The 24,627-nt window shown below is 46.7% G+C and overlaps 1 protein-coding gene across 1 annotated transcript; it reads right to left on the bottom strand.

The window, feature by feature from the left end:
* On the bottom strand, positions 1-23,032 carry LOC144168396 (uncharacterized). The gene is made up of 10 exons (XM_077697394.1): positions 23,019-23,032; positions 22,510-22,663; positions 21,616-21,689; positions 18,771-18,969; positions 16,667-16,885; positions 9,731-9,980; positions 5,878-6,058; positions 2,818-2,957; positions 1,408-1,660; positions 1-396 (listed from the first exon to the last, which is right to left on the bottom strand). The coding sequence occupies exons 1-10, from the start codon at positions 23,030-23,032 to the stop codon at positions 375-377; spliced, it is 1,506 nt and encodes a 501-aa protein (XP_077553520.1). The 3' UTR covers positions 1-374.
* Positions 23,033-24,627: the final 1,595 nt, after the last annotated feature.

The raw sequence follows: 24,627 nt of genomic DNA, 5'->3' as shown, positions 1-24,627 counted from the left end.
CTTGTTTTGCTGTAGGGGAGGGCGGAACAACACAGGCACTGGCATTATGGCTCAAACGAAGATGAGAAGCAGCTTGTATGTAACTGTTTGGTGGAAGCGGTAGATGTATGTTCTCACGCATGTGTGGCGGATATGGGTTGGGCCTACATATAATCATTGGCCTTGAATAAATATCTCTTTATAATAGCGCTGTGCCTCATTACAGAGCTTTATTGCCACTTGTGAAAGTTTTTAGATGCGAAGAATCTCTTGCTCGGGGGGATGTTCCGTGTTCGTGCCCCGTCCGCAGCGCCTCTGATGATGATTGTGGCAGCCCTCGGGATTGGCCAACCAAAGAATCCATCACGAGATAGCTCCGTGTTCAACCACCGTCGTCATCTTCCTGTAGGGGAACCGCTGAAGTAGAAGAAGGAGAAGAAGACAAAGCTGCGAAGAGGAGGGTGTGTACGTTGCTCTCAGCCGGTGCACCAACGTCAACAACCTTTACCTCACCAACGCTGACGGACGAATTTTTCTCGGGCGGCATCCTTTTCTCCTATTAGGTTGAATGCGAGGCTTCGCACTTCGACAGAATGCGTTGCCTAGGAACACCTTGGCTGCTGCCAACATCGGCCGCTGAGAAGGCGTTCCGATTGTTTGAACCACTGCCATAATCGTCCTTCGATGGCGCCCAATCTTGTTTGAAAGGCTTCAGAAATACGCGCCGCGAATCTCCCCAGTGGGGCATGTAGAATCACACGCAATCATTGCCTGAAGAGGTTATCTCGCGAAGCCGATGATGAGGGATGTCTAGCCACTCACATGGGGAGTCTAAGGTGCTGGGTGTATCATGCGCGGCTTCAATATCGAGGTGGCATGAGGAGATCATGAAACTCTATGCGGAAGTAACATTACAGAGTGCCCGAGTATTTTTCCACCTTTGGAAAGAGTGTGGATCGAAGTGACGCCCTTTGTAACTCTGTCCCACCGGTCTGTTCGCGGCGCGTTCAGGATGGCGGCTGATTTCTGGCGCGCTGCCACATACGTCGGGGCATCTGCCAGTTACTTCTGTGTCTGCCTATCATAGTTCGCCCAGCGCCGTTGCGAAACAGGCTGCTATCTGATAAGAAGCAGCAGCGGGAGGTGCAGGAGCATCAGAGGTGTGTTGAGAACCAATGGTATACTGGATTCCACACCCCCACGAACATGGCGCAGCAACTTTAAAAACAGTGATGATAGGGCTTCTCCAAACTTTTCTGTTATCCAGGACGAGCTGTTTTCGGTCATACCACTACTTTTGTTAGCCAAGCATATCACCATAGGGGTTTCCTGAAACGTCACCACAGTGTCATCACTTTCGTCTATGTCTTCTGGCCTCGGAGCGAACGCCGAAGAAGCCGATGGTAGCGAAGGCATCAATTGACGTACACGGACAGGCCGAAGGATCCCAGCTCGTACGCGGCCAGCGCAGCCCTAAGCAGGATCAGCGGCAGCCAGCCGCCAGGATCGAGCGGGGACGGTGCGTCGCACTGCATGTCGGGAAGGTGGACGAGTGCTGCGCTGGCGTGCTCCTCGGGCGAGGCGCAGCGCGTCTCTCGGGGATGCTCCACCACGATGTTGCGCTTGTCTAGAAGTAGTTGACGCAGCCAGCTAAGCTCGCAGTCGCAGTGGAACGGGTTGTCTGTGTGAGAATAGAAAATAAATCAAGGTAAATACCTCTCTAAAAAATATGCGGAGAACATGCTGACCGGGTGGGTTGTGTTCGCACGAACTAACCAACGAAGGAACAAACTAATCCACGAACAAACAAACGAACGAACGAACGAACGAACGAACGAACGAACGAACGAACGAACGAACGAACGAACGAACGAACGAACGAACGAACCAACGAACGAACGAACGAACGAACAAACGCACGCACTCACGCACGGACGCACGCACGCACGCACCCTCCCTTACAGCGTGTCACAATGCAAACATGCAAAATCAGTACTCATCGCTGAGTTTTGCTCCCAGTCTAGCATCCCTCTTAACCTCCTACAGCAGTTGACGCGACAAATATGTACTGTGCAATAAATGCCCAGTCTAAAATGACGACAACAAAAATCCCTGTAGTTTGTCGTATTTTTGCGTGTGGTACTTTCGTGTCGTCCTAATCTTGTGTCGTGATTCTGGCAGCTGGCTATGTCAACGGCAGTATGATAGTTGTCGTAGCGACAGGCAATCCTGCCGCGACTACAGGAAAGTTTGTTTGTCGTTACGACATAAATGTGTGTCGTAACAACAGATGGCTTTGTCGTTACAAAAGGGTTTCCGTTGTCACAACACAGTTTTTTGTCGTACGACAGAAATTCCTGTTATGTTTCTGGGGTATTCCTGTTGTCATTATAGGCTGGGTGCCGTATTACAAAAGCAGCCGTTTTCACCCAGACGCGTAGGATTGCTGAAGGCGAATAAACCAGGTCATCACCGTCGCGGCATAAGTCGAACGGCACATGATTCAGTGACGCACACCCGAGAGAACCGCATTAGGGGCAAATAAATCGCACAGTATGACCATTTAGTTAATCCCGTGCTGCGCCCTTCAAACTTGAGGAAGCACGTGTCGACAGTGTCCCGTAAGAGGCGAGTCATCTGCTCCCGGTTGACGAAAGTTGGCGATGAAGGCGCTGATTTATACCTAGGAAGGGACACGACGTATTTTCCGCGTCCGCTCCTATCGTTTACAGGCGGCAGTTTAAGCATTGCCGGAAGCTGCATGGATCTGCACAGTCCCAGCACAAATTGCTGGGCTGAGACGGAAGTTGGTAGGGAGGAGCGTCACAGCGTCCTTACCATGAACATCAAGTATTGACAGTGAACTCAGCAAAGGCTTGAGCACGTTGTAGTTGATTGTGGCTATCTTGTTCGAATGCAGGTACAGCCACTGGAGCGAGCCCATCCCATCGAAGGCGCCGGCCTCGATGTACTGCACCCTGCGAAGGGTTGACGCGTTAAGATAAGATTTGGGTGAAATATGTAAAAAAATTATAGAAACAAACATTCACAAGAAAATACTCGTGAAGAGACAACTCAAGCGCATATGCGTGCACCTTTGTCGGTCATCATAACGTTAGGCCTAATATAAAAGCTATTTCCCAAGTCACGCAGACGCTCGTTTACTTGGGCGGTATCCAGAGTTTGTTGAGCAAGAACTCCTGAAGAGGGCATCTAAAAGGCTCCCGATTCATCTAGGATATATAAGATAGTAAATAAATACATATTAATAATACGATAATTAATAAATATAAGATAGCACATAACGTCATTAACTAGAGCGGTGTTGTCTGAGACCTCTACCCGGAGTATTCTTGTCGCGATCATGAACGATCACACCCATATCATCTTGTTAAGTGGTAAATATGTCAGGCGTGACTTCTACGACGGCTACGCAGTGCGCAAAGTCTGGGTTTATAACCTGCATGCAGTAATTGGTCGTGTCTTCGAATGCCGGGCGCCAAGTTATCCTTATAAGCGCAAACAGCTTAGATAGGCTCCGCGTGACCCGCACCTTTTCTGTGAATTCCTGCGAGGCATGCAGTGAAATTATCGTCCAGGTGGTCCGAGGAGAGTCTGAAGCGCAATGGCGCGCAGGTGCTCGGAGGTAGTTGTAAGGGTTCCAGGCGTCAGCGACGCTGCAAAGTCGAACGCGTGGGAAGCGGCGGTTCCCTGAAGGGCTCTATGGCAGCCAGCTTGCTAAGAGCTAACGGCCTTTGGATCATGCCGACTGCGCGGAGACGAATTGGCTTGAGCCTCAGCTTGGCTGCGACGTTGTTTTGAACAGTGTGTTGCAAAGCACAGTACGAGCGTCGGAAAGCGTGGGTCGTATGCTTCTGGGGCCGCCTGCGCGCGCGTTTAGCCAGAGGGACGGTTGTAAAACCATTTGGTCCGTCGAGCGGCTGGAGACGGGGAGCGTGGAGCTAGCTGTCAACTGTGGTTAGACAGTGGCCGATTTATGGCGGTAGCTTTCCTTTTGTTGGCTAGTGCGCGCGTTGCGGCCTGGGATGGGCGCGGCAGAGGCGACGCCTGAGCCGGCCGCCGTGTCCTTTTGTCCCTACGCGCTGTTTCTGCCCGACGGTCCAATTAACGGGGCATCGCCTGTCAACGGCGGAGAATCTTGGGGACGCGCCGGGTCGTTAAGACGGATGTTTATGGGTTTCAGCTGGCTTAGGTGGCTGTCCGGCATTGGACGAGAATCGTGGGAAGGGGTGGCACAGGCCGCGTGTGTAGAAGCTTGCCCCGGGCGCTTGCACGTTTTCTCGGGTGTTTGAGTGTTTGTTGTATTTGTTTGGTTCGGTTTTGATCTCATCCTTTTTTTTCTGGGGGGAGAGAGTGACCAGCCTTTCAGGGTTACGAGGGGCGTCGCCCACCGTGATTTAGGCCCGGATTTACTAATCCATCCTATCAGGTGCCCAGGAGATACCGATTGGTCTGTGTATCGGGGGTGGGGCCTAAGTAACCCATTAAATGCACGAGACACGAGGTCTCGGGGTAGAATCCTCAAGGTTTAATGTGCTATGCACGGCCGGCGTATTGCCGGGCTAGCCAGGTCAGGCCAGGGAGGATCTCACCACTTGGGTAGTCTTAGGTCAGGGTCCGTCGCTGACGGGGGTGCCGCGTGCACAAAGTTGTAGCTGACTTAAGACTCTCATTTTATTTCTTACTCTGTCTACTTCAGTCTGTAAATATCCTGTATATGTCTTCCGTGTAAATATACAGTTTTTGAAAAACCCTCCATCAACCATCGTCGTCGTGTCATCAGTGCCGTCACCATCAGGCACGAACGCAGATCATCTTCAACAACACCAGAAAGAACCTAACATCATTTACTGTAGTGTTTCGTGTCCGCGAGAAATCTCCGCATTTGGCGTGACCTAGTTGTAAAGCTCTTTCAGGGCGGTACAGTAAAAAGGATCATGGAAACAGAGTTGATGTCTGGCTGAGGTGGCGGCGCTAATGGACGACGGTGTGGCCAGAGCACGCACTTGACAGGCGGAGTTCGAGGTCGAAGCCTCCGGCATCACATAGCGAGAACGTATCCTGGGCCTCGTGTGCCGCCTCGAAGCCACGGCATCTTCAAACGTGGGTCCAGTTCTTCCTTTTTTTTCTGGATTTTTGGGCACCACCACGCCGCAAACCAGTCATGCTTATGCCATTATGTCTTACGTGCCTAGAGTGGATGTCTTTAAACACTTCTTCATTGTCAAAACAATTGTTGAGTGGAACAACTTAAACCCATGTGTATTTCCTATCAACAATACGGTTGACGCTTTTGTGCAAAATTTGAATGCATTGTTGGTGTGAACTTTGCATTGTATTCCCACCCTGTAACAGCCCGGAAGGGCTCACAGTATTGAAAATAAAATAAATTGTGCGGAAGCGCACGGAGGGAAAGGCCCAGGGTCTATTATTTATCGTTTGGAACAGCCCATAACCGCCCCACAGGAGCTCCGTATTTTACGAGAACAGTTCTGGACTGCCTTGGAACTGCTCAGCACGGTTTTGGGGAAGTGAATACGAGCGACCATCAGCGTACGGATCTTAGCGGTGGTAAAGGAACAGCTCCTCAAGGTCTAAGAATAAGCTGGGCACGCATAGAATACGAATTACTATATATTCTTCCTAGAAACTGTATTTACGGCAATCTTTCCGCATTATCTCGTTTCCCGCCCACTAGATTGTTGCCAGGATGCCGCTATTAAATCTATACAACCCGAGAATTTCGTTCAAGACAAGTCAAGCAGCTATGGTGAAAGTTCTCTGGGAATCACCCAGCACGCTCACTCGTACTGACCACATACAAGCGGCTTCAACGAGCGCGCATGTGACGCCTCTTGAAATGTTGGGCTTGCTTACCGGTTCTCTTGCAGGTATAGGAACCTGAGCGACGCACTGAAACCTGCGAAGGCGTCGCCGGGCACTGCCGAGATGTTGTTCCCTCGGAGATTGAGCTCGTACATAGAGGTGCAGTTCTGCAGCGCCTCGCTAGGGACTCCCCCGAGATTGTTGCGGCCTAATTTCAGCGTCTGCAAGGTCGCTGCGCACACAAGCAAGTACACATGAGAAAAGTGACAGATTGCGCAGTAGTGAGCAGCCACGAGGAGAGCCGGCGAAATACTGTGTAGACGCGCTTCGGATGTTTGGTTCTTGCAAGACAGCGACGACAAAACGGCCAAAGACATAACAGCACCTACATAACACCCGGCGACATGCTCTTCGCCTCATATCAGTACTGGAGATATCTGGCAGTATCAAATATCAGCGCTTGAAATATAGCCAATGCAATGACACTCAACGGGAAATGACAAGAGTGCGAGGCTGAGCGAGTCGGTAAGGGCGAGTCCTGTCCCAATTGCGGTGTTTTAATCATGGAAATGAGCATTTCCTTATTCCTACGAAACATCGCTCAACTGAAAGCCGCCGCAAGACCCCAACACTGGTTGTTGGTTTCGCAATAACTGCCGGTACAAATCCGATTGTCGGCATTCCAAGCTTATTGTCGGTATTAGAGAGCTTTGCAATTTAAAGGTGCCCTAAATAGTGTGGAGAAGGGTATAACGCCTGGTGCTATATCCTTTCCTCGCGCCTCAAAGCGCTGTCGATGGTACGAGCTGATAAACTAGAGCAAAACAACCTTATGTCCCTTTAAGCTTGTATAATATTGTAAAGGGCCATAATTTGTGGAAAGAAAGTTTCAAAAACCAAAGATATAAAAGATAAAAAAAAATACACGAAACGGTGAACCGTGTAACCCCTGAATTTCCACAGTAATGCCGAATTCGCAAAAGCCCCACCAGTAATCGTTATAAAACGTCAATGGAGATAATTTGCGGAACGTAATTTGTAAATACTAAAAATTAAAAATATATATAAAAATTACGGAAAATGGCCAACAGTAAAACACCCTGCATTTACACTTCACTGCCGATTTCGCGAAAGTTCCACCTGCAATCGTCATACTAGCTGAAATGGAGATAATTGGTCAACGAAATTTCGAAAAACTACAAAGACAACAAAAGTATTAAAAAAATGACGGAAATTAGCGAACCGTGTTACGCCCTGCATTTAAACAATAATGGGGATTTCGTGAAAGTTCCACTTGTAATCATTATTATAGCGTGAATGCAAAGAATTGGACGAACAAAATTTTCGAACACTAAAAAATAAAAAAATAAATAAGTATTACGGGAAATGGCGAACCGGTATAACGCACTGCACTTACACAATAATGCGGATTTCGCGAACGTTCCACATGTAATCGTTATTATAGCGTAAATGAAGAGAATCGGTCGAACTAAATTTTGAAACACTAGAAAAATAAGAAAAACGTAAAAATATTACGGAAATTGCCGAACAGTGTAACGGCCTGCACTTCTACGATAATTCTGATTTCGCGGAAATTCCACCTGTAAGCGTTATAATAGCGTAAATGGAGATAATTTGTCGGACAGGATTTAGAAAAACAAAAAAAGGCTCTAACGAACTCACGCTCAAGACAAGCTGCATAACAATGTTCTACATTAGTAACCAATTCTCTGAACTTCCTGCAGATTTTTTTTTGTTGCTTTGTGTAGTAAATCGAAAGAGGACGCTTAATTTGATACACCTTTCTGATGTTGTTCATACATTTTAAATTGTAATTTACTTTCAAAGACGATAGTCTTTCTTGGGCTACTTAAACCCAGAAATTTTGGTCTGTCTGTCTGTCCGTCTGTCTGTCTGTGACTCAATTCAGCCACCCGGCCAAAGCAAAACAATGCTTGCGCAATAGTCTTATATAGTCACAGCTAAATCTACCCGTCTATGTCCGGTGTAAGGTTCATACTTGTCAACATTGTTGAAGAAGAACAAGACATTACGCAAATATGAGACAACAAATCAATACAGAAGTGATATTTGCAGTGTTCCTTTATAAAAAAAATCAAACATGCTTGACTTTTGTGAAATTAAATACTTCATCAACTGCAGAAAAAGAATTCACTCCGCCGTCGCCTGCTGTCGCCCGCGCCACTATAGCTTCTGGCGCCATTTTAAGAAATCAACCGGCAACAGTTACGCAAGGTTCCACTAGATAGGTTCCACGTTCTGCTTGCAACGCACGTGGAGTAGGGAAGCGCGGTTCTATAAACGTTGAAGTAGGGCGCCTCGATTAACGGGCGTCTTCGCCGTACGGCACCGTTCGCATCGAGACACCCGGTTTGGAGCAGTAGAACGCGGGAAATTTAAAATGATTTAAGCAAACGTTTGGCGTCTTTACATTGGGAGGAGCGCGACGCAAGAGGAACAACATGAGAGGTGAGCGGGAAAACGAAGGGCGGCATTTACTTCGCAAAAGCGTCTTTTGACGGCATTTGCAACGAAAGGAGCAGATACGCGGCCAATTTTTTTATTTTGATTTTGTGTTTGTTTTATTGCTATTTTATCATGCGAAGGTACTTGCGTCAGGGTATTTGCAGGGTATATATATTAAGTATTTGCAAATTCATAATCTTCGTTGTTTTGTTGTTTGAGTCTCCTCCGACTGAAAATGGTCATCAATCAGAGATGGCTGGAAATATCTAATGCCATATTTCTCTATAAATCGCAAAATTCGGCGACCTTTCGCTTTTTGTAGTTACAGTGCTCTTTCTTCTGAGACTTTTTCTTACAAAGACGTAGTTAAGCGATAATATGGCGATTAAATGCGTTAACTTCCGCCAATTCTGCTATTTTCTTTGCCGATGTAAGGAATCACGCTGTTCTTTTTGTTTACTCCTCAAAGAATGCTTACACATTAGGTGGCTGGTACATTAAAATGAATCCATGCGAAGCATATTTCCTGCGGGCTTTCCATTGCCCATTTATTGCCCTCATTTTTTTTTCGTTTGACGTTTCACTTGTTTCTTTCTGTTAAGACAGAACACGACTGTTACATTTTTCTGCTGCTACTTACAATGTAATTTTTTTCATGTGCTCACCCCGTTAAGCGTTCTAAAGCATTAAATATTTTATTACTGCGTGAGCAATATATGTGCCATTTTGGCCTAGAATTTCCGCCGTCGATCAGCGTACAAAGAGCGACAGAAGAGGACAGCAACAGAGCGCGTGCGGAGAACGGTGACGTCAACCAAGCTAGCGCTGCATTGACTTCGGCGGCTCTGCGTTCGCGCAGCATAATTGCCATGAAGCCGTCAAGTCGAAGCGCGGCTTGCCCCTTTCTCCGAGCGGCGCGCTCTTCGAACGGCTTCTGGTCGAGCCTCGTCGCCACTTGTGCGCGTTGTCAAATGGAGCCTGCAGTGAGCCCGTCTCCGGGGAGGCTACAAAAGGGGGTGGGATGAGGATGACGGCGATTAAATTGACAACGAAAGGAATGACAGGCAGCCAGGGCCGCTGCAATATCGAGCACACATGGCGACTGAAACGGTTATTATACAAAGTGCGGTTGGCACAGTGGGCGAGGGGCATGCGTGAAGCGCTGTGCGGCGGGCTTTAGATGCCAAAACAAGGCGTACGCACCGGGACGAGCCTCATGTTTGTGAACAAGATGAGGCGACCACGCAATCTTAAACACCTATCAATGCATTTTACACTTATTTCATCCTTCGGATCTCTAGGGAAGTTTTCCGACATTAAGATTTGAAGTTTCTTGCTCAGAAGGTGGCTCCCCCACTCACTCACTCCGCCGCAATACCCGGGGTATCAGCGTTTTGGAGCTAGCCGTGACACAGACCGTGGACCCCTTGGAAGGCAGCCGGGTGGATTTCGAACAGGCCATTGCGCTCCAGGTCCAGTGAGCGTAGCGCCGCGAGGCGGGCGAAGGCGGCCCCTGGCAGCGTCCGGATGCGGTTGTTGGCAAGGCTGAGGGTGTCGAGCGCCTGACGTTCGAACGGGAACTGGTCGGGGAGCAGCTCGTTTATTTGGTTCTCGTGCAGCAGCAGCCGCTCAAGCGCTCTTAACCCCTTCAGCGACTCCGATGGAACCTGCGGGCACGCAACGCGAAGAGGACCGCCAGTTGAACTAGCTTTATTACCACCAATGCTTTGGTTGAACCATTTCCTCTGGACTTACCGTGGTCTGAGTCAGGCCGACCACCCGACTACGAACGCCCGCTTCTTGGGCCATATCACCACAGCCTCTTAGATTTAATTTTTAAGAACAACACGTTCCAGTACATTGAACCGTAGTCGGATCACCTCTACACAGTAAACTATCTACACAGCAAACTATCGAAAAAAAATAATAAAACGGCCATTTTTCTACATTTCCCTAGAGTGACTACTACTACCGAAACATTTCCGTTGCTTTAAAGGACGTTTGAGAATTTATTTTGTAGTGTGGCATGAGTAGTGGTACACGGAATATATTGTTCCAATCCATAGGATTTGACTCAGAGTTGAAAAAAATTGAAAGAACAAGGGTGGCCATGTATCTGCAGCTTTTTTATTTTAGGCATTTGCAATAACTATACAAAAATAAACCCTACATCACTGATAACATATCTGAAATATCTTTATATAGTTTTCGCGGGGAACAGCTTAGGCTGCTAAAGACAAGAACCAATTACGGCCGACAATATTTAGCATACCAAATTCTCTTTCTTTTAAATATAGTAGGAATGCAAGTAGATTTTAGAAAGAAGATATCGAGTAACACATTTGAAATTATAATAATGGAAAGTAATGTTCAGTGTACCTAATTTGTTTCTGTGCCTTGTATTTACTTAATATGGGCCGACAAGTTTCTTTCTTCGCAAGTACGACTGTCCTGTTCTTATGGTGTTTGCCACTGGTGTTATGGTGTTTGCCATTGTTATCCTGTACTTATGCTAACATGACTTAATAATTAAAATTAAGTTGAGATATGTGCCTTTATTTTCAATACACGGTGGTGTCTTTTCATTTTGTTAAGGGTGGGTCTGTATTTAAATCAATTTCCTTGTAAAACATTTTCTTGACATGTTCTGCTTTGCGAAATAATTGCCAAGTTTTGTTTTGTTTGTATTAAAGTGTACCTGCGTGTCAAGTGTGCTCGGAGGGAAGGCCTCTGTCAGCCTAGCCGCCTTTTGCCATCCCTCAGTTTTTTCTCTATACAGAAAATAAACTTGAATTCAATTCAATTCAATAGATAGGCACCGAGAAAACCAAGAACTTAAATCTTCATCAGTAATTTCTAGTTATTTAGAAAATTGGCAAGTGCAATCACATTTGAAGTCAGCGTTATTCTTGAGGCCTAATGCGAGTGCGAAAAATCTTTGATTTCTGAGGTGTTCAAAGGAAATGAAGGTACGGGGAGAAAATTAACAGTGGCTTAGCTCGGCTATGCCAGGATATACGTAGCGTGAGCAAAGCTTCAGCAGGTTAATCTGAGGTTTCCTGGGTGTCTAGGATTAGCTGATTATCATGCTTACTGCTGCTAAAACGATTTCCAATCGGATCCAATCCGACCCAATCCAATACAGTTCAGTCCAGGGACCCCATTCTCGACTGCACAAATTACCAGGGAAACAGGGAATATGCCGGAAATTCTTTCTCATTGGCTTTCAATTTTGGTCGCGTGCTTCCGGTTGACAAAGCGGTATTGTATGCCTTCGTCATTTCGACGTTTTAATGACTTTAACGGCCACCAGTTGTAAAGTTTGCATTATTTCTTTTTACTGAAAGCGCATAATTCTTGGCCGGCAATGAAATGCTATTCTAAATGCACCGGACATGACAACGTAGGTCTGTCTTTGCTATTCAACAGCAATACTAAGACACAATAAACTAGGACACAATAAGCTTATTGTGAACGAAAAATCCTTCATCTATGATAATAATTTGGATTTTGTGGTTGAACCAAAAAGACAGCAGAAGTGGAAACGGGCACCTGCTCGGAACGATTCACGCCGCGCACGCTGAGTGTCACTAACGTCCGACCTCGTCATTCTGAACGTAAATTGCCGAAGCATTAAAAATAAAATCGACGAATTTGCAATGCTTGTTGCAACAGCTCACATTATCATTGACACAGAGTCTTGGCTTCATAGTTCCATTCGTGATTCAGAAGTTTTCCCGCCTGGCTTTGAAGTATACCGCAGTGATAGGGACACGAAGGGAGGGGGCGTTTTTGTGCTCGTTGACTCCAGCCTGCAATCCAGTCCACTGACAGTATCGTTCACACACGCGGAATCGATATGGTGTAATATTCATCTAAAAAATAATGGTCAGGTAATAACAATTGGTTCCTTTTATCGTCCTCCTACATGCACCAACCCGGATGTTTTTCGGTCCTTATCGGACTTCCTGTCTACTCTAAAAAACGATTACATACTAGGAGGCGATTTCAATATGCCGCAAGTGCTATGGTTAAATCAGAAATCGGTCTTCAGAATCAGAAATCGGTTAAGCTTTCACGAACTGGTTCTGGCCAATGACCTTTTCCAGTTTGTAAACGAACCCACTAGAAAAGGTAAAGAGCAAGCTTCTGTTTTAGATTTACTATTTGCAAACAGACAATCACTTATCAAAGATGTTAATATCATCCCAGGCATCAGCGACCATGACAGCGTTCATGCCTATCTGTCCCCGCTTAACTGCAAAAGCGTGCACACCAATCCGAGAAAGGTATTTTTCTATAACAGAGGTGATTACGCAGCTTTATCGGAAGAACTTCAGTCTTTCCTTCCAGAATTTAATGAAATGAGCCACTCACTTACTTGCAATTCATTATGGGACACACTGAAAATTAAATTGGAACACTTAGTAGAAAAATATGTCCCTAGTAAAGTTATCTCCCGTAAAAAACGGGCTGATAAGCCATGGATGACTCGAGATACTTTGCTGCTAATAAAGAAAAAACGTCGTCTCCTGAACGCGTACAGGAAAAGTAAAAACCTAAGCATTTTAGATGCTATTAGGAAGCTTGGCAACGATATAAAGAGTCGTAACAAAGACTCCAAGGAGAAGTATTTTTGTTGATTGATTGATTGTGGGGGTTTAACGCGCCGACGCAACGCAGGCGATGAGGCGCGCCGTAGTGGAGGGCTCCGGATTAATTTTGACCACCTGGGGATCTTTAACGTGCGCCGAAATCTCGTACACACGGGCGTTTTTGCTTTTCGCCTCCATCAGAAAAGCGGCCGCCGCGGCCGGGAATCGAACCCGCGACCTCGTGCTCAGCAGCGCAACGCCTTAGCCACTGAGCCACCGCGGCGGAAAAGAAGTATTTTTGTTCTCTTGGAACGAAGCTTAAAGAAAACCCCAAGGAAATGTGGAAATTTGTTAAATCCCAGGGCAAGGAACCTACAGGGGTACCCAGCCTCCAAGTTGATGGTGAAATACTTACGGACGACTCTGAAAAAGCTACTTGTCTTAATCATTATTTCAAATCAGTCTTTGCACCTCCCTATTCAGGAAACCTCCCTCCTGTGCCTGAAACGATAGACCAACCTATGAGCCCCATAACTATCACTTATAATGGTGTCCTCAATCTGCTTAAAAATGTTAAAGTTAATTCAGCTGGTGAACCGGATGGCATACCGAATTATGTTTTGCATGCTTGTTCTGAAATCATTGCCCACTTTCTGGTTACCTTGTTCACCATAACGCTCGCTACTGGTGAACTGCCTTGTGACTGGAAAACCGCTAATGTGGTCCCCATTCACAAAAGCGGCTCCAAAAGCAACCCCGAAAATTATAGGCCCATTTCTCTTACAAGCGTGTGCGGAAAAATTCTTGAGCACATAATTTATAGTGCAGTAATTAAACATTTAGAAAGCAATAATTATTTTACAAATTATCAACATGGTTTCCGGGCTGGCTTTTCCTGTACGACTCAATTGGTTGAATTTAGTCATGACATTTTCTCCTCATTTGACCAAAACGAACAAATAGATTGTGTATTTTTAGATTTTAAGAAGGCCTTCGATTGTGTTCCTCACGCCTTGCTTTTACACAAACTATCTTTTCTTGGCTTAGACTGCAATGTAATGCAATGGATAAGGGTTTATTTGGAAAATCGCACGCAGCGCGTTGTTTTGCATGGGTGCCAATCTGATGCAGTGAGTCTCTCTTCCGGTGTTCCGCAGGGGTCTGTCCTGGGGCCTCTGCTTTTTCTTGTTTTTATCAACGACATTGTAGCTGATCTTAACTGCAAAGTGCGTCTGTATGCTGACGACTGTGTCATTTATCACCGTATAACTAGTTTCAATGATACATGCCATCTTCAAAACGATCTACATTCAATTCAGCGCTGGTGTAAAAAATGGAAAATGACGTTGAATGCAATGAAATGTCAGCACATTACTTTTTCGCGCAGTCGTGAACCCATTTCGTCGAAATATGTTCTTGACAATGTGCCCCTTAACACAGTTACAGATTTTAAGTACCTCGGCATTTACTTCTCATCCAACCTCTCCTGGAAAAGACAGGTTGAACATGTTTGTTCTTCTTCCTCCCGAACGCTTAACTTTCTTCGGCGCAATTTCAGGGCTGCCCCTCCTAAACTGAAAGAACTTCTTTATTTCACCCCCGTAAGGTCCATCATGGAGTATGCGTGCGCCGCTTGGGACCCGCAACTTGCGTACTTATGCGAAATGTTAGAACGTGTACAGAACCGTGCCGCCCGTTTTGCCACGGGTGATTACAATTTCCGATCCAGTGTTACATTACTTAAAAACCAGCTTAACTGGGAACCCCTACAAGAACGCAGGCAACATGACAAACTTAATTTGCTTTATCGTAAGTATTTAAAAAAAACTGGCATTGATCCTGACATCTTTCTGTTTACCCCACATTTCGTATCTAGACGGCGTGACCATAGTTGGAAAATTCGTGAAATACCTTGCCGTACAAATGTTTTCAAGGATTCGTTCTTTCCTCACACCATTAGTTTGTGGAATAAGTTGCCAAGTGCTGTAGTTGATTGTACCACTGACGCGCTTTTTATTAAGTATGTGTTAGACTTGACGTTCTGTTTTTATTTTTGTATTTGTGACGATGTTCAGCGATGTGTTGTAGCCTAACTGCCACATGTATATGACCACATGTTCAATTTCCCCCTGCTATAATGCCATCTTGGCGCTGCAGGAAATTAAATAAAATAAAATAAATACTGCTTGTAATACACGCCCTCTCTGTGATTGGCTGAGAAGACATGACGTAATTTAAACAGTTGGAGGGAACGATGACCTCACACATTGGCAACTTCAACTTGCGTAAAAGTGAAGTAATGCTACGTAACAGCTTGAAAATGGCGGCTGCTTTTGCCGCGAAATAGGCCAAAAAATTTCCCCGACCTTCGGCGCAGCGAAATGTCCGCGAATTTGCAACAGTCGCAGTTTTGCATGACGCGCGGTTGAAAGCATGTTTCCTACCGAAAGAAATAATTGTTTGGTCTGTTTCCTAGTCAGCGATGGCGGAGCATACAAATAACGTGCAGTATTTTGTTTTTATGTTTGGCGATAAAATCAAAATTGTTTGGAATAACCGCAACATAAGATGGCATACAAGCCTCTCCATGACAAAGAGAACCCAATGCATGACATTTGTTCACACTCCTCTTAGTAAGCTGCTGGGTTACATGATCCAACTCAAGAGAAAAATAACAAAGAAAAGTGACTCTTTTGTTCATTACAGCGCTGATTGAAGTTGAGCTTGACGAATGAGTGAATCGGCGAGAACGGTAAGTTCCGCGGTTATCAGGCGCAGCACTTCGCTCCTCTTATCTGTCATAGAAGCGATGGTCGCGACCGTATTTTTCTGTGATCACGCCATAAACGTGTAACATGGCAGCAGAGGATAGCGTGGCGGTGGTTGCGGCTGGGAAGGTGTTAACCCATAACGATAACGCAACGAAGATTGCATTGAAGCACAGAGCCCAACTATGTTACTAAAAGCCATTGAAAGAAATAAATAGATACGGTAAAAAATTGTGTGATGTTCTTTAGCTAAACATCCGCCTTTCGCTCGCTTTTGGATCAACGTTACTCGATCGCCTTGTGGTGTTGACGCCAATTTTGACCTGCAGAATACTGTTTCTCTTGCCAGCCTCAGCTACGGTCTTAATGTTTATACAACATGCCGTGTTTTTATATCTTTTATGCGCAATATTTGATACCTTGGTTGTGATCTTTGTGAGTGAAGCGTCAAATTACGCTGCATGTCGTCATAGCTATAGGTGCATCACGTCACTGATTGGTTACGCCGTGCTTACGCAAAAAAAAAAAAAATTGCGAATTGCCTGGGAATCTGTGCAGTCAAGAATAGAGCCCCAGTGCAGTCCAGTCACTGCTCCTCGTGCATGTGCAGCACGGCTGTCCAGGAGACACACGAAACGGCTATCAAGCGGCTCCGGTGCACCGTCAGACTTGGCTACTGCGCAACGGAGGCGCACAGCAGGGCACGTGCTGGCGCGAGTGCGTCTGCCGTGGCTATGACGCCACACCTCTGGAATGCGCAGACCGGGGAATGTGCCGACCCAATTCTCTGCACACCCGTACTCCAATTGGATTGGATTTCCAATCCATTACAAAACAATCCAATTTAATCCAATGCAATACAAATACAATCCAATCCAATCCAATGCTCCTCGCGGTTGCGCAGCACAGCCCTTTAAGGTCCACGCGAAACTGCTTCACCTCGGCCAGTGTTACAAAAGATTCTAGGCAAGTGCTGAGCGTATGCTGTACCTGCTCCAGGAGATTCTCGCCCAGGTTGAGAGTGGTGATTTTCTCGCCAAGCCCTTGGAATGCCATGGCGTCCAGCGTGGCGATTCGGTTGCCCAGGAGCGACAACCGAAGCAGCGACACGAGGCCGCGGAAGGCCCCGGCGCTTACAGTGCGAAGCCGGTTGTAGCTGAGGTTCAGGAGCACCAGCGACCGCAGTGCCTGCAACGAGCCGGTCGGGACCTGCAATGAAAGGGTTTGGTGGATGGGGCTGTACATTCTATCCTCTGATCAGTTTTGTCCCTATGCGTCTGCCTGGTAAAGGATTGGGTCTGCCAGACAAACAAAGACTGAAAAGGACTGCAGATTCAACGAACATAATGCGAATATTAAGTGCTGACTTGCCTTCCAGCTCTCATATATTCTTCGGGAAAAACTGTCGCTATAATTATCAACTAACGCTGGAAAGGGTTTCCTTACTAGTAACTCTCTTTTGCTTCCTCGCACATCATAAGTGTGCTTGCTGTGGAGAACCCATTCTGGATGAGCCTCATGACGGAGAATGACGATGATAATGAGGACGTGGCGGAGATGATGACGACGAAGGTGATGGGGATGACGACCATGAGGATTATTATTGCGACGATGATGACAAACCGATGACGATGCCGATGACGATCATACTATTTGAGGAGACACGGACATGACCAGTATACCAGCACACGCGTGCCTCTTCAAAAGTGAACGTGATGGCACGAAAGGGAAGCAGGTGCAACCATCCCTTCAGAGCCGTGGCTCTAAAGAAGCTTTGGCTACCATTCGCCAGCCAGCTTGGTGAATGATTTCACGCCACAGGCGATGAAACTAAAGCGAAGAAAAATAAGCAAGCATGGTTTCGCTATGCTTTCGCCTTCAAAGCTCATAATCAGCAATTTTATAAATAGTGTTTGAAGAAGAAAAATTTCGCCGCTGTCCGAGCATATGTAGTCGAAAGACAATATCCTTATGCTTCCTCTGCCACGTAACTGCCTCTCTTCTCCCTCGCCCCCTTTCGACACTCCCACGATAAACACAAAGAAAGTTCGCTCAAGTCAATTCAAGTTTTCCGGGTTGCACGACTCGCGCCATCTACTGGAACCTTTTGTGACTGTTGAACTTGGAGGGCTGTCACGAGGTCCAGGATCACGCGAGCACGTTTTGTATGATGTTGAACAGCGCGGAGACGGGACTGAGGGCAGAGGCGGCAAACACGGGTCGCCTCTGCACACGGGTCGCCTCTGCACTCAGTCCCGTCCCTGCGCTGTTCAACTTCATGCAATGAACCAACTAGCCCTGTTACAAACCCTCCTACACGCTTGTAATTCCGGGACAACCTTATTTTTAATGCGCGTCTTTTTCATTTCTTATCGCGAAAATGAAGCAGACATGTGTTTTTAATTAAAATATGACGGCAAACACCACTGATGTTTTAATCTCATTCCTCAAATATGCTTAATGTTTTCTTTATTTCTGAACAATGTTGGCAATGATTAGGCGTGTTTACAGATTTAGTCGCTTGGAAAAGTTTTGTCTTGGTAAACTTGTCGTTTAAGTGTCTTAGCTTTTGGGCGAAAGGCTGAATCGAGGGGCATACATACATACATACATACATACATACATACATACATACATACATACATACATACATACATACATACATACATACATACATACATACATACATACATACATACATACATACATACATACATACATACATACATACATACATACATACATACATACATACATACATACATACATACATACATACATACCGAAATTTTGGTGTTTAAGTACGGCAAGAAAGACTATCGTCTTTAAGAGGAAATAGCGAACATTTACTTCGGTAAAACCAATTAAGCTATACGATGCTGGCAGCATTGCGCGGGTGTTTATGATCAAATGGGTGCCTCTTGTATGGGGAAGCACCGGCATTCCATCCCTCCCTACAATAGTGCATGAAAACCGGAATTGTAGGAGCGCTACTGCAATAGCGCTCATCCTCACAAATTGTGTCACTAAGCTACACCAGGGCACGGAGCCCTCACTACCACAACCACGCAATGCATTCTCAGTGTCCACTGACCTCTTCGAGGGCATTCAGGGAGAGGTCGAGCGCTTCTAGACAGTCACTGAGCCCTCCAAAGGCGTCCGTATGGATCTCGGAGACGTTGCTGCGGTGAACGGACAGCCGGGACAATTGCAAGTCGTCGAGGAGGCCCGGGGGGAAGCGCTCTAGCCTGCAGCGATTGCAGAAAGAATCAGCGAGGATACGTAGAGGAACACTGAAGTGAATTTGTCAAGCTCCTGTTTATGATTGCATTGCGTAGACTGGCCCAAATAAACCCACTTTTCGTCGTTTAGCCGGGCGATAAGGCGGTATTCGTTTTATATATAAAGCCTGAAAGAAGAAAAGCTACCATGCGAGGTTTGCGGCGGCCGCACCAACTAATGCAGTGACGTCCATGAAATGTGCTCCGTGATTGGACGATTTCTAAGAATAGAATTCAAACCAGTTTCGGTTTCGGTTCTCTAAAACAACATGCTTGGCATCCAACGTTATCGTTGGCTGGGCTTTGTCACTAATCGCCATACCATTCCTCTTCCATGTTGTGGGCTGTAAAATGCGTAAGATACGCCTACCAGAATGGCTTGGAGTCGTAGCTACCACTAGCCGAGGCGTACGCAGTGGATGAACGCCCTCCGCGCCAGCGAAGACGCTCAAATGCCATGCGCTTTTAGCCCATCTTTGGAGCTTGCCTCTATTGTTCCCGTATCGTAAAAAGCATGGTCGCACCAGGTTAAGGGTCTGCTAATTCTGGCTTGTGCCCACGGCCCGCAAGCAGTCGATGCTTATGGCAACAGCACACCAACGAGAACTCACTAGCGTTTCAGTGTCAGTCTGCGCTCCTTTTGCTTACTCGTTCGGGGAGCAATGAAAGTTACAGCGCGAAAATGGGGAATTCAGTATACAAAACATCGGCCGAAAACGAAGAAATCAACTTACAAAAAAAAAAGGGTGTACTATCGGTGATTCGAACTTGCCACTTGCACAATAACATATCTAGTGCTCCAGATCCCTCAGCCACACACCAGGGATGCCAAGGGCGAAATAAAAGGTATATAGTGTATAGCCAGTTTATATCTTCATTTAGTTCTAGAATTTCAAGCAGCTGAGATGCCTATTTCTTGTATAGCGCTCGTGCAGTAAGCGTCCCCAAATTTCCACAATATCTCACGTCTAGCGACTGCGTTCCTTAGACGGAAAAGCGTTCGCAGATTTGTAGTTGTGCTACTCACCGCTGGGCTAGTTCACAGAGCGCAAAAAATGCTTTCTGTACCCTGGTTTTACGGTGTACGATAAAAGTTACGGTTGATTTTAATTCATTAGCACCTATATTAACTTCGCTGAATCCTCTCCCGCCTTCAATTGGCCTTATTTTTTTTTTTCTACTAGCGTACCAGTCAGCGAAGCGTCGCGTGTGCGTTTATGTGGAGCGATTTGGACCGAGAAATTGATGCAGTCCACAAACTAAAAAGCTAAAGGCACATTCTTCCTGGCACAAACGTGCCGTGGCTTAGTTTCAACAGAGCCAACGAATTACGACGACCCTCCGACCGCCGGCCGACTAAAGGCTGGGCCGACTGATTCTGTCGGAGGGTCGGCAAGCCGTTCAGTAGCCCAGTCAAGCGACGCCATATTTTTTGACCTCTTACGAAACGTCATAGAAATCAGCAAGGAGGATGCATAGAGGAGGGCAGCATCTCCGAGTTGACTTTTCTATTGAATAATGTCGCGTAAACGCAGCGACAGTGGTAGAAATAAGGGGCGCCAGATGCCCCTAGATGTTTCGCTCCAGAGTTTACACCTGCTGGAGTTAACGAAGTCGTGATAGTAGAGCCTCCAATAAACCTCGACTGACACCGGCCCAATTGCGCGGAGCACGCTTGGCATTATCAGCGCGCCAAGTTGAGGCCACCCACGTTGAAAAAGCGCGGCTTGTGTGAACATCCGCGTGCAGCGGCATCTATAATCGAGTTGGTATATGCACTCCGTTGCGTAAAGTAGATAACCCAGCTATTCATTTTAGAACTTCCGCCTGGCCCCAGCCTTCGTTTAAAACTCCGCGCTCTAAAAGCGGCGCGGGGCGGCTCCGATTTTCTCGGTGTTCTCTTCTTCCAATGAATTGTGTTTGCTACGTGGTTTGAGAATGGCTCCAGTGCAGCTCCGCGCAATCCCGAAGTAAGCGAAGGAGTTCACTGTAGGGAACGGAACGCGCCCTTCTCCCGACTCTGTCAAAGGTGACCGGCATTGTTTACGTGCGGACGGTGCGCGTAGCATCAGAAATCACCCAAATTTAGCGTGCCATGAGCGTGTTTCAATATCGACGAGTGCGTTTTAGTCATTGAAGTCGTGCCATCTGTCGTCGATTGTGTTTTCACTGCGTATGAAAACGGCTGCCGTGGGAAAATCTTGCCGTCTTGGACGCTCCTATCGTTCGGACTAGAGGGAACTCTTTGTTCGGACCGAACAACACCGTGGCTGTGGCAGCATTTTACTGACGGTGGGTTGGGGACTTCGTTTGTTCATTGTTTGTTGCTTAGTTACTGGAGCATAAAATGCAAGTGACTTCGTGGCTGCGACGCTACACAACCGGCGAAGTGGACGCCATGGTTGGGCGTCGCGGTAGCCATGCCGAGAAAAATTTCGCCGCTGTCCGAGCATATGTAGTCGAAAGACAATATCCTTATGCTTCCTCTGCCACGTAACTGCCTCTCTTCTCCCTCGCCCCCTTTCGACACTCCCACGATAAACACAAAGAAAGTTCGCTCAAGTCAATTCAAGTTTTCCGGGTTGCACGACTCGCGCCATCTACTGGAACCTTTTGTGACTGTTGAACTTGGAGGGCTGTCACGAGGTCCAGGATCACGCGAGCACGTTTTGTATGATGTTGAACAGCGCGGAGACGGGACTGAGGGCAGAGGCGGCAAACACGGGTCGCCTCTGCACACGGGTCGCCTCTGCACTCAGTCCCGTCCCTGCGCTGTTCAACTTCATGCAATGAACCAACTAGCCCTGTTACAAACCCTCCTACACGCTTGTAATTCCGGGACAACCTTATTTTTAATGCGCGTCTTTTTCATTTCTTATCGCGAAAATGAAGCAGACATGTGTTTTTAATTAAAATATGACGGCAAACACCACTGATGTTTTAATCTCATTCCTCAAATATGCTTAATGTTTTCTTTATTTCTGAACAATGTTGGCAATGATTAGGCGTGTTTACAGATTTAGTCGCTTGGAAAAGTTTTGTCTTGGTAAACTTGTCGTTTAAGTGTCTTAGCTTTTGGGCGAAAGGCTGAATCGAGGGGCATACATACATACATACATACATACATACATACATACATACATACATACATACATACATACATACATACATACATACATACATACATACATACATACATACATACATACATACATACATACATACATACATACATACATACCGAAATTTTGGTGTTTAAGTACGGCAAGAAAGACTATCGTCTTTAAGAGGAAATAGCGAACATTTACTTCGGTAAAACCAATTAAGCTATACGATGCTGGCAGCATTGCGCGGGTGTTTATGATCAAATGGGTGCCTCTTGTATGGGGAAGCACCGGCATTCCATCCCTCCCTACAATAGTGCATGAAAACCGGAATTGTAGGAGCGCTACTGCAATAGCGCTCATCCTCACAAATTGTGTCACTAAGCTACACCAGGGCACGGAGCCCTCACTACCACAACCACGCAATGCATTCTCAGTGTCCACTGACCTCTTCGAGGGCATTCAGGGAGAGGTCGAGCGCTTCTAGACAGTCACTGAGCCCTCCAAAGGCGTCCGTATGGATCTCGGAGACGTTGCTGCGGTGAACGGACAGCCGGGACAATTGCAAGTCGTCGAGGAGGCCCGGGGGGAAGCGCTCTAGCCTGCAGCGATTGCAGAAAGAATCAGCGAGGATACGTAGAGGAACACTGAAGTGAATTTGTCAAGCTCCTGTTTATGATTGCATTGCGTAGACTGGCCCAAATAAACCCACTTTTCGTCGTTTAGCCGGGCGATAAGGCGGTATTCGTTTTATATATAAAGCCTGAAAGAAGAAAAGCTACCATGCGAGGTTTGCGGCGGCCGCACCAACTAATGCAGTGACGTCCATGAAATGTGCTCCGTGATTGGACGATTTCTAAGAATAGAATTCAAACCAGTTTCGGTTTCGGTTCTCTAAAACAACATGCTTGGCATCCAACGTTATCGTTGGCTGGGCTTTGTCACTAATCGCCATACCATTCCTCTTCCATGTTGTGGGCTGTAAAATGCGTAAGATACGCCTACCAGAATGGCTTGGAGTCGTAGCTACCACTAGCCGAGGCGTACGCAGTGGATGAACGCCCTCCGCGCCAGCGAAGACGCTCAAATGCCATGCGCTTTTAGCCCATCTTTGGAGCTTGCCTCTATTGTTCCCGTATCGTAAAAAGCATGGTCGCACCAGGTTAAGGGTCTGCTAATTCTGGCTTGTGCCCACGGCCCGCAAGCAGTCGATGCTTATGGCAACAGCACACCAACGAGAACTCACTAGCGTTTCAGTGTCAGTCTGCGCTCCTTTTGCTTACTCGTTCGGGGAGCAATGAAAGTTACAGCGCGAAAATGGGGAATTCAGTATACAAAACATCGGCCGAAAACGAAGAAATCAACTTACAAAAAAAAAAGGGTGTACTATCGGTGATTCGAACTTGCCACTTGCACAATAACATATCTAGTGCTCCAGATCCCTCAGCCACACACCAGGGATGCCAAGGGCGAAATAAAAGGTATATAGTGTATAGCCAGTTTATATCTTCATTTAGTTCTAGAATTTCAAGCAGCTGAGATGCCTATTTCTTGTATAGCGCTCGTGCAGTAAGCGTCCCCAAATTTCCACAATATCTCACGTCTAGCGACTGCGTTCCTTAGACGGAAAAGCGTTCGCAGATTTGTAGTTGTGCTACTCACCGCTGGGCTAGTTCACAGAGCGCAAAAAATGCTTTCTGTACCCTGGTTTTACGGTGTACGATAAAAGTTACGGTTGATTTTAATTCATTAGCACCTATATTAACTTCGCTGGGCGGGCTGTGTTTGATTGACACGAGAACTTAGAGGAAACTCGGGATTGATATTGCACGGCCGAGTTGAACTCGTCACGCTCATGGTGGCCGCTGCTTCGTCTTGGATCACTGTTCACGGTCTCCCTAGCAGGCATATATCTATCCCGACAGATGTTTTTCTTTAGCAGACGATGAATCTCCAGCTCGTTTTCATCTCGGAAAAGTGCTATGTATTGGCCGTGCAGTCATATTCCACCCCTTTGCAACGACTTTGAGGCAGCTTTCCCTTCGTCACTGTCGAGGAGCAAGTGTTGTGTGTGCTGCGGTTTGACGTGCGGAGCACCTTAGGACCGCACAATGTCCGTCCGCGTCCGTGCGCATAGCATTTAGAATCGCAAAAAATCACACAGGCACCGGAAGGATACGAGCTTGTGTCTGGTAACCAGACAGAGTTAGTGTCAGACGTCTTAGGGCTACGACCGTGAGTTAGTACCCGAGAGTCAAACGGCTTACTCCCTTGCCTGTAACGGTGCGGAGTACCTTAGGACCTCCCAAGGTCCGTCCGCGTCCATCCGTGCGCACACCACCATCATGCGAAAATCAAGCGAAATTCGATTGGAGCCATGAGCTGCAGTTTCCTCTGGGAATAATCAAGGTGCAACTCACGGCTCAAATCGAATGGCGGTCGGGGCGCCAATCGGATGTCCCTCGGGGCGCAACTCGGATGTCATTTCGAGTCCCCGTACCCCTCACCCTCGCCATCATCCATGGAGTGGAGATGCTGCCATTTTTGAAGTGACGGGCACTTTCAA

Source organism: Haemaphysalis longicornis, unplaced genomic scaffold (assembly GCF_048455015.1).
Source record: "Haemaphysalis longicornis isolate Haplotype H1 unplaced genomic scaffold, Haemaphysalis longicornis Haplotype H1 scaffold_2, whole genome shotgun sequence".
In the NCBI taxonomy this organism is placed as follows: domain Eukaryota; kingdom Metazoa; phylum Arthropoda; class Arachnida; order Ixodida; family Ixodidae; genus Haemaphysalis; species Haemaphysalis longicornis.
The sequence above is the reverse complement of the archived record's forward strand: the minus strand, read 5'-3'. Positions and strand labels throughout refer to the sequence as shown.